General features: G+C 47.6%; 1 protein-coding gene across 1 annotated transcript in view; it reads left to right on the top strand.

Annotated features, from left to right (window-relative positions):
- The window catches only part of DNAJB12 (DnaJ heat shock protein family (Hsp40) member B12), a 138,291-nt gene extending 125,652 nt beyond the window's left edge, over nucleotides 1-12,639 (top strand). Inside the window, exons 6-10 of the mRNA XM_057403365.1 lie at nucleotides 913-992; nucleotides 2,111-2,220; nucleotides 9,443-9,615; nucleotides 10,598-10,740; nucleotides 12,136-12,639. Coding sequence (XP_057259348.1) covers nucleotides 913-992; nucleotides 2,111-2,220; nucleotides 9,443-9,615; nucleotides 10,598-10,716 — 482 coding nt within the window. The 3' untranslated portion in view covers nucleotides 10,717-10,740; nucleotides 12,136-12,639. The remainder of the gene's footprint in view (nucleotides 1-912; nucleotides 993-2,110; nucleotides 2,221-9,442; nucleotides 9,616-10,597; nucleotides 10,741-12,135) is intronic.
- Nucleotides 12,640-13,454: the final 815 nt, after the last annotated feature.

Raw genomic sequence — 13,454 nt, 5'->3', positions numbered from 1 at the left:
GAAGTGAGGAGGCTTATACAAGATATTATGTCTACAGAGCTGACCCTGCTTTAAGCAGGAGGCTGGACCTTCTGAGATCACTTCCAAGATGAAATTTTTATATGATGCTACAAAGTCCTATAGATGGATCTCCGTGCCCACCACCAGTTCCTTTGCAGATATATCTGCTTAGTACCCCTTAGGAATACTTCTTTTTTCAGCAGTGGCTTATATAGCTCATTTTTTTAATGTTGGCTACAGGTGATGAATAGAATTTTTTTTGTATGCATTCAGTCTCCTGTGCATCTCAGTCTCCTGTGGGGTCCTGTATTTGCTTCACCCTAAAGCTCCTGCCATCTTTGTCAGGGCAGCATGATGGAGTGGCTTGAGTCAGGGGCTTTGGCGATGTGGCTTCTTGAGCAAAACCATGGATATGTACCTTGGGCGCTGGCACATATGCAGGGATCTCTGGAGTAGCCCAAGTCTGTCAAATCACCACTTCACTGAGACATCCCAGTTCCAGCCTTGAAGCAGCCCATCCAAGGCAGATAAGGGTCTTCTGGCTCTGAACTGGCTGGCATGCTGCTGGCTATGAGACAGCAGCATGCCAGCTGACGAGCTGACAGTCAGTCTAGACGAGCTGAAATAAGAGTCGTGGTACTGTCAGACCAATCTGAGCACAGCATGGATTCCTTTACAATCTCTTTGTCGTTATATCTTTGCTGAGTGTGGCCTGAACCAAACAAATAGATCAAGCCTATTCAACAATGTTCAAAGTTAAAATTCCTGAATTTGCTGTTGCCAGCACCCTGCTTTTTCCTGCTGTGTTTTCACTGGTGAGGCTGACATAGAACATAGACACCCTTTGTGGTTCCTTCCTGCCCAGCCAGCACCATCGCTGACTTTTGTGTAACACTTCTCTTTTGTCTGTAGGTAACGTTCATGTGTACAGCAACGGCAGGATGCGATATACCTACCATCAGAGGCAGGACAGACGAGAACATCAGGGTGACGTAAGTGGAGAGCAGACGGGGGGTTGGGAGTCTAAAGGTTTTTCTGACACATGAGGTGTGAGCTAGTCGGTGTGGCCGTCTTGTGAAACAGTCCTACTTGTTTCCACCCTCCTGAACAGAAACCTAGAGTCATGGGAAGTGAGCTGCCTTCAGAATTTACACCAAGTTGCAGTTTTTAATTTCCTACTGGTGGTTCTACCAGACTCTTATAGCTGTCATCCAGTGGGGAAAACGCTGGTGTCTCTTTAAACAGCGCTGCCTTGAAATAAGATGGTACCAGTAAAGTGTTCCTGTCTTTATCACAGAAGAAGCATTTCCTTTCTGATTTAATTCTGTAATTTCAAAGGGTAAAATGCACTTTTCAGATAATATGGATGCTCATGGCTCCTTCTCCCTTTTATTCCAGTCTTGAAGATGGGGTGTTTCTAATCTGTGATGCTTAATTAACCAAGAAAGGGACTTTATAGCATGAACTATTTTTATGTTTTCCCATCACAGAATATCTTAAGTATATCCTCCAGCACTCCAAGCCCTCTGGTTTAGAGCAGTGGGAATGAGGGACTTACTGTTCAAGAAACCAGGGTTATATAGTGAAGATTACTGTTTTCTGGACATAACCAATTATATTTAGAAGCAAGCAAACAACTAAAACTCCTTGAATGTATTTTCTCAAGCTTAAAGGGGAAAGCGTACTCTGCTGAAACTGGAGGGAGCTCAGGAGGTGAGGTAGAGAGGGAATTACTTTCATCTGACTGAAGAGGGGAGAAGGTTCTGCTCACTAGCACAAGCAGGACAGAAAACACATGTGCTCTAGAAAAACAAAATATGGGCATGAGACTTGAAATTCACTCAGTATCTCTGCCAGTCCCCTCTGCCGTTTGTCACATTCAGAGAAGGGGCAGTGGGTTTGGACCTTCAGTCACGCTTCCTTTCCTGGGTGGGAACTCTGGGCTGATGAGTTCCCCTGAGTTATTTTGGAGTGCCTCCTAAGCCGAATGCCTGTGAAAAGCAGGAGAATCAAGGTTGCCTTAGGGCTGGGAGGGTGTGAGGGTGATGCTATGGGATCCTTGTGTACACCTGTACGGGTGGCATTCCACTCTGTGTTTCTGTTCCTTCAGGGTGGCCTTGGGTTGTTTGTCCAGCTGATGCCTATCCTCATCCTGATCATTGTGTCTGCTCTCAGCCAGATGATGGTCGCCAGCCCACCTTACAGTTTGAGCCATAGGCCGTTAGTACCCGTTACTCTAAAACTTACCTAGCTGGGGAGGGGGTTGGACTCTGGAGGGCAGGGTGGTGTGGTGGGGTAGGGATCGAGGCTGTCTGGTTTTTCTGTCTTTTGGGGGGTTTGGGTTGCTTTTTTTGCTTTATCTCATCACAACATTGCTTTTGTTGGCAGATGTCTTACACATCAGTGAAGGCCTCCTGGTTCTCAAACAGGTCTTGAGATGGAAAGTGTACAGAAGGTTGTAGAGTGCTCACTTGCCTAAGGGAGGATGTTCTTTGACAGAGACCTTCTGCAGCTGGGTGTTTCTGTCCTAGAAAGGGGCAAATGAAATGACTTTGAGAGACACTAGCTGAGCACCAAGATCCCATATGCAGAATGAATTGAGATGCAGAGTTAAATTGGACTGTGAAAGACAAAAGCTAGATCTGTTCTTCATGAAAGCCTCAGTTTATGCCTAGTACAAAGCAGTAGGGGAAGAAGGAATAAAAGACACTCGCATAGAGTAAAAGACACTCCTAGATAAATTCCCTATTTTTTTAAGCTGTTTTATTCTAGATCCTGTGGAAATGCCCTGATATGCTTACTTGGCTGACAAATGAAGTGAGTCTATTCTTACCCACTTTGAAGTGCCAACAAAGAATGGGAAAACAGGCTTGATTTCTGGCTGCTTGCATCATTCTTGACAAAAGCTTAATGTATTTTCACTGAAAGTTCCTTATATGTATTTAAAGAGGGTAGACTGGTTACAGCCAGTGGTCCCTGTTTAGTTTCATAGTTGATAAAGTTTGCCATTGATGATGTTTAATACTGTAAATCGCAGCTTAGCTTTTGGGTCCAAGGTGAAGACTGTGACATTAGTGCTCAGAGCCAAAAGGTGGAGTGGTTTTTAAGAGGGCACATTTAAGGGTTATTCTGAGAAGCTAAAGAATATTTTTAAGCGGTGAGGAGAAGCAGACAGGCCAACCCAATATGGGTGATAAGCAAACTTCTACTTTATTTGTGACGCAGTTCACTTATATAGGAGTGGTATTCAGCCACTCCTCCTAGGCACAGCAGTCTTGGTTAGACCCACACAGCTTCCTCCACATTCTCCTCCCATGTCCGGTTTCCGGTTACCTGTGGGGGCCACCCCCTGCCTTGCTCGCACAGGCCTCCAGGGCTCTATGGCCCTGCTCTTAGAGTCATTCTGCAACAATTCCCCCCTTTTTCTTTGTGCGAGCAAGGCATTGTGGGTTATTCTGTTCACCTGTTTTATGACACAATTATAAGCAAGTCTAATAGCTACGATTAACCTAACAATGATACGTAAGCGCAGTACTTCAAACAGCAGTGTTTAGCTCAACCTGTAATGCCCCGTGAAGACAACCATCTAGTTATTCCTAGGATATTGCTCATTTACTATTGCTGGGTAAGCTGAGCCAGGGTTCTCAGCTGTGCATGCATCAAATTAGCATAATCAGAGAGACTCATACAACACATTCCATCAAACTCTTCACATCCATGTCCCTGTTCCAACAACAAAAGGTTCTGCAGTGTTGCATGTCTTACAGAGTCAACATTAAAACAAATCAGGAATTGCCTTCGATGTAGAATTGTCTGCTTAGCAACTCAGCAACCCAGTCTGCTTAGTTGAGCCAAGGCCCCGGCTGAAGCACTTACAGTGATTTGGCATATTATGATTGGATACATGTTTTGAAGACCCTCAGTGACTAACATATAATTGGTTAAACACAGGTGTGAGAACTCAACCTTGAAAGCTTGCCAACAGTCCACAGTTCTCATTAACTTGGTGAATTCCAGCCTCTTATCTTGCTTGCTTAAGCTTCTTCGAGCCTCTCATGGCCTTGCTGTATCTTTCAGGACTATTCAAAGTTTATGTACCAATTATGCATTCTCCCATGAGAACACTGTCTCCACATCTTCCCCCTTTATGTTTTATATATGGTTTGGGTGACCCTACTTGAGCAGGGGATCTGGGCTAGTTTATATCTCCAACATATGCCAACTAGAGGCTGCCTGGGCCTGCCCCTTTTTGCTGCTGTATAGCTCTCTGATCCTTCACATCAAGGTCTGGCATGGCATGTGTCCCCACCGCTCCACGCCTGCTGCGTTGCAGCCAACAGCGGAGCTAAAGGTTCTTCTTCGTGGCAAACACAGAAGCCAACCCAGTCTTGCCCTTGATTGTGGTAGCAGGCATTTGGTCAGCCTCAGTCCTTGCACCTTGTTGTCAATACACAGTTTCACCTGCTTCATCCAGTAACAAGTCGCTACTACAGCAAGGCACACACAAATATACATTAGCAGAGTAACTATTACAGGGTGCAGCAGTATGTTGAAGATGCTGATGGCAGTGAGGGACCAGCCAAAGAAATTTCTTACCAGTGGAATTCTCCCACCCTCTTAATTTGTTCCATCACCTGCTTTATAACACTACCATTGTATTAAAATCTTTCTAGCTCTTGCCTTAGCATTTTCTAGCAGCTACTGCAAATTTCCATACTCTAACATCTCTTTTACAAGTGACAAATCTATAGAATACAAGGTGCAGTTTCTTATTAGCAACTAGCTAGTAAATACAGGTGGTTTTATACACAAAATCACAACCTCTAATAATAGCTACTTTACAAGCACACATATTCAGGATGTTACTTTTCAGTTGTCCCCAAGTGATGTTTTGCAGTTAATCGTTCTTTCTCTTCCTCTGTCTCATTCTGCTTGGGGTATTCACGGTCAGCTCCTGTAGCTGAGGCATCAGGTTTTTCCATTCGTCTGTCCAGCTCATGGCAAGGCTTCACAAACTTTGCAGGCAGTCGCCATAGGCAGGAGGACACAAATATACCCCCTCCCCCAGGTTATCAGTTCTTCAGTTCTTGAAAAGTAGACAGGTTAGACAGGTTAAATGCAGCATCATTACTCTCTCTCCTTTTTTTTTTTTTTTTTCATTACTCCCACTACCAGTCCCACATACAGAACGTGGCACAAGGACCCTGTGGAGACTAACAGCAAACCAGCTCCGAGAAGCATCATTGCAGTGCGAGGTGGCAGGCTCAACCTTAGCGGGCATCCCCGCAGAGGCTCTGCCTCCCCCACATCGTATGAGGCTTGGGCTTTTATACTGACCAAAATGCACACTCATTCCGACACAGGTGGCCAGCCTGTGCTGGAAGAAGTGGCCAGCAGTATCTACGAAGGTCTCCAAGGGTTGATAGAAACCTGGACATACTTATATTTACCAACTTCTAGTACATGAGTATCACAGAGAAACTGTATGGGCTCCCCCTGTCAATTGCAAGAAAAAAATCATAACATATACAGCTTTAGTATAAGAGGATTTTAATGCCTACGTGGTCACTGTTTGGTGGTCACTGTTTGTCGGGCCTCCTTAACTATTTTGAGATCAAGAGCTTCCCACTCTTTAGCCCCCTGCTGTGTAGTAAACACAGGATATGCAAAGATGCCCATTGCAGAAAATTCCCCAGTAATGATCGCATCCTTGGTTACCCATTGTTACAACTGAGCGTCTCCAGGGGGACCGACCCAGGAGACGAAGAGTCAGAGTCCGGAAGCAGAGGATATAAATCTAGTTCGGATTCAGGGGATTCGGGGGCTGATCCTGGGCCGAAATCAGGGTCTCCGTTGCTCGCAGCTGTGTCTTTCTTATCAGTTGTCTATCGTTCGGTATGTAGCCATCTGCAGACCTGGCTCCTCCGTAACCGAGTTAAAGATTTCCACTCTAGAGCATAGTGGGTTGGAGAGGCTCGCAGTTACTTTAAATCTCCCGCTAGCGCATGATCTCTATTTTCTACTTCGTGCTTCAAAATGGCGCCGCAATCGATCTGGCACCGAGGCACCGCCAGAATTTCTTTCGGATTCCTCAGACATTTATCATGCGTATCCCTTCTAATAGACTTTCTCTGTCCTTTTCAAAGTCCCTACTTTCGGAACTGGGGTGGTGGGGGAGCAGGGGGTTACACCTCCTCCGCGGCACCTTCTGATGGAGGGGGAGAAAAGGAAGGGGGGGTGGGAAACCCTGTGCTTCCGCGAGTTGGGGGAAACGAGTTGTAATCTTGCCCCGGTTTCAACCGACCGGGGACATCTGGTCCTAGTTTCTCCGTTGCTACCGCCGCAGTTTTCTTTTCCGCCTTGTATCTTTTTATACAGTTTATTACTTCTCTCTGTGGTTTACCAAGTTTCTCTGCCGTTTTATCATCATTTAGCATTGAGTCAAATAGTTCTTCACCGAACTTTCACCACTCACTCTCCTCAAAAACTGTATTAGGATCTACAAAAAGTCCCTTAGCCTTCCCTACAGCCACTAGACCTGCTAGCTGCTTTAGAGTCTCAGGCTCAATTCCCTGCTTTTATAAAAAGCACTGTAATAAGTCCAGGGCTCAATTCCCTGCTTTTATAAAAAGCACTGTAATAAGTCCAGGGCTCAATTCCCTGCTTTTATAAAAAGCACTGTAATAAGTCCAGGGCTACCTCTCGGTCCATTCCCATGGCCAGCCTTTTCCGGATCGTCTTCTTCTGGGTCGTCCTGTAACCTCGGTCTCCGGATCGGCCTCCCGACGCAGCAGTGTCTGGTTCGCCCCAGCGGCGGACTCCTTTCGGTCAGTCCAAGCACCCGGGTCCATCACGCCACCGCAGCAGCATTGCCCGCGCTCCCCGGCCGCTGCCGCCGGCGCCACTCACTCGCCGTTCTGGGTCCCCGTTAACCGGGGCCCTGTAATCTGGGTCCCTGTTCACCGGGGCCCTGTATCCGGGTCCCCATTAACCGGGGCCCTGTATCCGGGTCCCCGCTAGTCAGGGCCCTGTATCCGGGTCCCCAGTGACCAGGGCCCTGTAGTCCACGTCCCTGTTCGGGCGCCATTTGTAAGCGGCGAGGAGAAGCAGACAGGCCAACCCAATATGGGTGATAAGCAAACTTCTACTTTATTTGTGACGCAGTTCACATATATATAGGAGTGGTATTCAGCCACTCCTCCTAGGCACAACAGTATTGGTTAGCCCCCCACAGCTTCCTCCACATTCTCCTCCCATGTCCGGTTTCCGGTTACCTGTGGGGGCTACCCCCTGCCTTGCGCACACAGGCCTCCAGGGCTCTATGGTCCTGCTCTTAGAGTCATTCTGCAACAAATATTGAGATGTGATTTCTGCAGTTGATATTAGTTGATATTAGGACTGCAAATTAAGCATATACCGGTTTGGTTTATACTGGTGAAGAGGTGGTTTGCGGAAGACGTTCAGTGGAGGACAGCTTCTAAGTGGGCAGGGATTTGTTTCCAGCCTTGTCAGCTGTCAGAGAAAAGCCATCCCTGAGTCTCAGCTGTTTCTCTGCTGTTTGGTTCCCTGTTCCCTCTGCTGTCCCTGTCTCTGCATGCTCAGGTAGCAGCAAGCAAACCAATTCCCAAGTTTGGATTTGGACAAGAGCAGCAAATGAGCTGATCCAGACCTCCGCAATCCTTCATGAGTGACCAGGGCTCTGCAAATGGAATTAGCTCTGGAGCAAAAGGCGCACTGTGCCGGCAGGCGGTGCTGCTTGCTCACTCACCCCCACAGGCAGCCCTCCTGCCTCTTGGAAATGCTGTGCTTGGCTGTCGTTCAGCAGAAAGCTGGAGCTTGCTGCACTGAACTCAGTGACCAGGAGGCAAGAAGCTTTTAAACCGGGTTAGGTTTCAACGGCACACAGAGATTTTAATGCCACTTCTTGACAGTGAAGCTGTCACTGAAAGAGGTAGGGTCCTAAAGAACCATTTGTTACTTGATTACCTTTTTCAGTCTCTTCCAAAACCTAGCTTTCTGCGAAAGGGCCTCTCTGGCTGTGGGCCTGACTCTGACACCCTGCTCTTCAGTAACACCTCATCGAATTTGCATGACTTAATTGCATGTCTGACTTCAGGTGGCAGGTTTCTTGAACCAGGTCCTGCCCTTGTTTTGATGCTTCAAGCATGCTGTACTCCTCCTGTGAGGGTACACTTTGTAGCCTCCATAGTTCATCATTATACAGAAGCAGCATATGAACTTAAGGAGAACTTATGGCCCTGTCTGGACAGGTGAAATGGTGAGCCGAGCTTCTTCCAGAGCTGCGTCTCTGCCAGCAGGCACTGCTGGAATTGCATTAGCCTTTCTCTCGAAGAATGCCAGCAGAGCCTTTTGGTCACGTTCAGTCTATCCGGTTACCCACCACTCGTCTATGAGTGCTGGACCTTGATGAAACTTGCAGCAGTCTTTGAATCACTCCTGTAAACCCTGATAACAGACCGAAGGACTAGCCGGATGAGTGAATGTTTATACCTGCCTTAAGAATCAGGCTCACTTTTAATGCAGCAGCCAGCTGGTATTTATTATGGGAAACTTTGGGCATGTTTCCAGATGGAGCTGTTCCTTATGAATCCAGCATTTGGGCACAGGTCCTGTGTTACAGCTTGCAAACACACCCTAGTGAGTATCTCTAGGTTTGCTGAAGTGTCAGGGAAAATATGTACAGGGCTTTGTCTGAAATGCAAATCCATGGGGGTAGGGTAAGAAGAGATTTCCTTCTAGAAAGTGCTTTCTGTGCTAGTTGGTGCAGGTTGAGTGCAGAGCGGGTCTAATTTTGTTCCTGCAGCCACAGTGTTCGTTGCAGCATGTGATGTGGTAAAGGAAGCTGACGCTCCTGGGGTTAGCAGATATCTTAGCAGAGGGGACTGGGTTTGCCTTTGCAGAGGGGAGGCTGTGGGGAGCTGTGACAGTAGCTCCTGCTCTGTCCTCACCTTGGCACTCCCCTGCTCTGCATAGGCACCATTCTGCCTTGCTGGCTGCTCTCACCCTGCACTGCACAAGCATCAGCCTCCAAGCTTTGTAACCATCCTTGGGGCTCGCTGCCAAAAACATGATGGTGTCGTCAGCAAGGAAATTGCTGAGAGATTTAATTAGTGCTGAAAATTCTAGTGAACACTTTATTTTACGTGGGGTTAGGCCTTGGGCAATCTGCCTCAGAGTTATGTCTGTATTCAGAGCTCTGCCCACCTAGCTAGAGGCCTGGCAAGTTTTCTCTCCCTGCGTTAGCATTTTATTTCCAGCAGAAATAAACCTTTCCAAACCTTCAAGCCCATGGATGCTTAGGAGCAATGTATGTTTTCACTGTTCTGGTATCGTGGCACGTTGTGCATTATAAATTGCTGGGACCTTTTGCTATTCCCTTGAAGCATGTCCGACACTGTTCTGCCTCTTCTCCCTGAACTAGGTCTGTGGGTCACACACACAGGAGAGTGACAGAACACTTGAAGGTCATCTACTACGTATCTGAGAACTTTGCAGATGAATACACAGGCACGAACCTGAAAAATGTTGAAAAGAGCGTGGAGGAGGACTACATTGCAAACCTTCGAAATAACTGCTGGAAAGAGAAGCAGCAGAGTGAGTAGTGTGGGGTCAGGAGTGGAGGGTCTTGGCTGCTGCATGAGGTCAGCTTTTGAAAGGTCATCAACTGGGGACTGAGTTAAGCTAAGGTTATACTTTAACACGGTGTGAGCACATTTCCTGTGTCATTGGCTATTTGTTTCACTCTATGACTTCGTGACAAACGCAGTATGTGGGGGGTTTGTTTTTTAATGCTGCTGTAGAACTGGTCAGACAAGAGTTGTGCCCCAGAGATTCCGGAGGGGGAAGGTAGCAGATGTCTGATTTTCAGGAGGGCTCTCATAGCTCTGTGTAATATTGTAGTTGTTTGAGGACCACATCTAAAAGTCTGTTGCCCATGCAGTCCTCCATCCCACATCCTACCCCTGTTCAGAAGGGTGTGGTGGCAGCCCTGACATTGCCTTGCGTGCTGTTGAAGGCGTGCAGGGTCCAGAGAGACAGCTACCCAGACAGACAGATGAGAGATGATCTGGCCAGGCAGCACAGTATGGTGAGGGCAGAAAACCTTTTGCTGAGTCCCAGGGGTGACCTGACTTCTCTGCCTGCCCATTCCCACCAGGTGATGATCACAGCTCCTGGAGCAGTGGTAAGGGTAGGATTTGAGTGCCTGGGACACAGGAGGGGCTGTTAGAGCCCCAGGTAGTGCCAGGTGAGGCCAATGCACGAAGCTTTGACCCTCTAAGTTTCTTCTGCTGGGGTAACCATTGTGTAGGCTCATGAGCCTCCTGGGACCAGAGGCATGTTCTGTTAGGTTCCTAAGGTTTTTTCCCCAGGATGGATGAGCTGTCAGCATATGTTAGCTTACGCCCATCCTGTCCTAAAGGGCACAGGGCATTTCCTCAGCCTCATCCTGTGCTTCGTCTTGCCTTGAAAACCATGAGTTGCCTCCTGTTCCCAGCAGAGCCCATGGTGGGGTGTGGCCTGGCAGGTGGTTCTCCTTCCACATTGGGTTCATAACGCTGGGCTTTTCCCTTTGCAGAGGAAGGCTTGTTGTACCGGGCACGCTACTTCGGAGACTCGGATCTGTACCGACGAGCACAGAGCATGAGCACCCCCAGCTGTAGCAGACTGTCAGACGTTCAAGCCCTGCATGGATAGTCACCACCTGCCTGCTCAGCAGAGGTCTAAGTATGAGCTGGTGATGCTTCTCCTGGCAGCAGAGCAGAGCACAATAGTGCTTTTAATACTTACTTACATCTCTGTTTGAGACACAGATCCTCATGAGTCTCCTCTGGATGCACACACGTCACAGGGGGAAGCACCCCCTGCTGTCAAGCATACACTTGTTAATCGGGAAATTGATTTTGTTTAGTTTGCATGTTGGCATCCTCGGCTCTCTCCAAGCTCCCTGTTTTATCTGGCACTGGTAGTGTTGGGTCTCTAGGAACAGAGCAAAAGGCCCAGGCTTGTTGGCGACACAGCTGAGGTCTTGTCAACTACACATTCGATAGAGCAGCCATGCATGCCTCGGCTAGTTGGGAGCTTTTTACCAGCCATGGCAGGCAGCTGCCATGTTTTAATGAACCCTTTTTTGGTTGCTTTATTGTCTGTTTTACTGAAAAGGCTGTTTTCCCCTGGTACTTGAAGCAATATGACGACAGGGAATGCACTCCTACCAAACAGATGTTCTTGCCCCTGCTATTGTCTTCCCATGACACTCAAGGAGAACAAAGCAAATGGCCAGAGTTCACAGCAGGTCGTAGAAGCAACTTACTGTGTTAAACTGGGAATCAAAGTAAAAACAGCTGAGGGGGTGCCTGGAAGACTCAGGGGTTAGAGAGCCTGGATTAAGGTGAGCCCAGGGGGCACGTGTGAGACCGGGTGTGCTGGGTGACAGGAGGACTGCACAAAAATAAGGAAAAAAATTGGCATGCATTTTGGAGTCCTTTTTCTGCTTAATTATCTGAGCTGACCTCACCTACCAGATAGTGTTGGGATGGCTGTAGAACACCCAGGCCCCTCCTACCACAAAGTTATTGGAAAACAGGGTTTCTATAGAAAATTAATCAGAGGTGAAGCTTGCCCAAATGTTAATTTTACAGACACCACTTAGGCTTGTGAAGACTACTTCAGGATGTCGGACACCTAGCTGCTTGATTTATAGATACAAGTAAGGAGGTTTAGCAGGGGAGGTTTTGTTCGGTTTTTATTTTCCGTGGCAAAGGGAGTGCTCCTGAAAGTTTGGCCTTTCAAACAAATCCCCTGGGTTGCGTTCGGCCTTTTTTTTGGGTGTATCCTGTTTATGGAGCCATTCTTATCTTGATATACCCGCTCTCCTGTTTTGATAACTGCGCCTCTTCTTTCAAGACAGACCAGCATTAATTAGCTGCTTTTCTTCAATTGCCTCTCTGTACCTGTGGTCTGAAAAGAGAGCTGCTCTTAGGCAGAGGGCCCACTGCGGATCGAAACAGTGCGACTGACAAAGCTGCTGCCTGTATTGTGGGAGGGGCACGAAGGGGGAGGTACAGTGACGTGCGCTTGTCCAGAGACTGACACGGCTACCGCTTTTGTCCCCAGACTCTTGAAATGCCTGAAGACTTTTGGTGAAGTGCACTGAATCGAGGTGACAGACTTGCTATTTCAAAGAATCAAACCTTATTTTACAAATGGAATTGGAGAATTAGCAACGCACAACTGCCCTCTTTCTTCTCTCTGCCTGTCTCCACCATTCGACCTACATCTGAGGCAGCGATTAGGACAGGAAATCGAGCTGCCCGTGTTCCTTCTTCCCTTCTGACACCGCTAGCGTGCAACAGTCGCGTTGCTCCTGGGATCCCACAACCCTGAGAACAGACACATAGAGTGTAAAAACACAAACTAACTGTAGAAGCCATGAAGCAGAAGGATGTCCTTTGTGACCATGCTGGTCACTGCTGACGGAGAGGGGAATTGGACGATTTGGTGATAAAACTCTAAAGAAAAGAAAACCAATATATAATCTATTTAGAATTAATTTATAGCTGTATATATGTTGTACTTTTAAACTATGCAGGGGTTGGATGATTAAATTATTTTGTTTTCTGCCCAGTTTGGTAAACAAGGAAGCGGGAAGTCTCTTCCCAGGGTGTCTCGTCCTGCAGCACTTTCCTGCCTGACACACTAACACAAGAATCACTTTGCAGTTACTGTAATTTGCTTTCTGGAGGACAGCAGCATTCTGCTCCTTGGGATGTCAATACCTGCCTTTCAGGTTTTAATAAAAGGAATTCCAGCTCTGTAGGGGGTAACAGAGAAAAGGGGGAAGCTCTCCAGATTTGTTGTGTGGTTCTGCCGCGTTGGCAGAAGCTGCAGCAGGTCAGCTGAGCCCCAGCGTCGTGCTTGGTGGTGGGAAGGATTGTCCTGGATGGGTTTTGCTCATCAGTCGTTGGGTTTATTTGTGCACGTAACTTCTTTTTTTGCAGAGTCTGCTTTAATTTTGCCTCGTAATCAGCGTGTAGCGTTCGCTCTGTAAAGAGGGCTTTCCATGAGCTGCCTCCCTTTGTTACAGTTGTTTCCGGTCTGTCCTACACTTGGGGTTCCTCACCCACCAGCATTCGTGTTTGCAGTTTGGCTGTGGCCTTGACACCCTATCTGTCTCTGACGTTTCCTAGATGGGACCTGTAAAATACTGCTAATTCATAAGAAACAGAGCTTCCTATTGCTTCTGTTGAAAGAAGTGTTGCTGGGGGAGATTGGCGCGTGTGCCAGAGCTCTCCTTGCACCCCACCTGAGCTCTGCAGTGCATCTCTCACTCCATCACCACCGGGCAGGACTGGCATAACGGCAGCGGGAGGGCACTCAAGGTTAGGAGCCATCTCTTCAAAGCAAAGCTGGCATGAGCTGAGCTACCTTCCATG

This window comes from Pezoporus wallicus, unplaced genomic scaffold (genome assembly GCF_028554395.1).
Source record: "Pezoporus wallicus isolate ANWC-B61680 ecotype Strahan unplaced genomic scaffold, APGP_CSIRO_Pwel_v1 contig_4264, whole genome shotgun sequence".
Classification (NCBI taxonomy): domain Eukaryota; kingdom Metazoa; phylum Chordata; class Aves; order Psittaciformes; family Psittacidae; genus Pezoporus; species Pezoporus wallicus.
The sequence above is the reverse complement of the archived record's forward strand: the minus strand, read 5'-3'. Positions and strand labels throughout refer to the sequence as shown.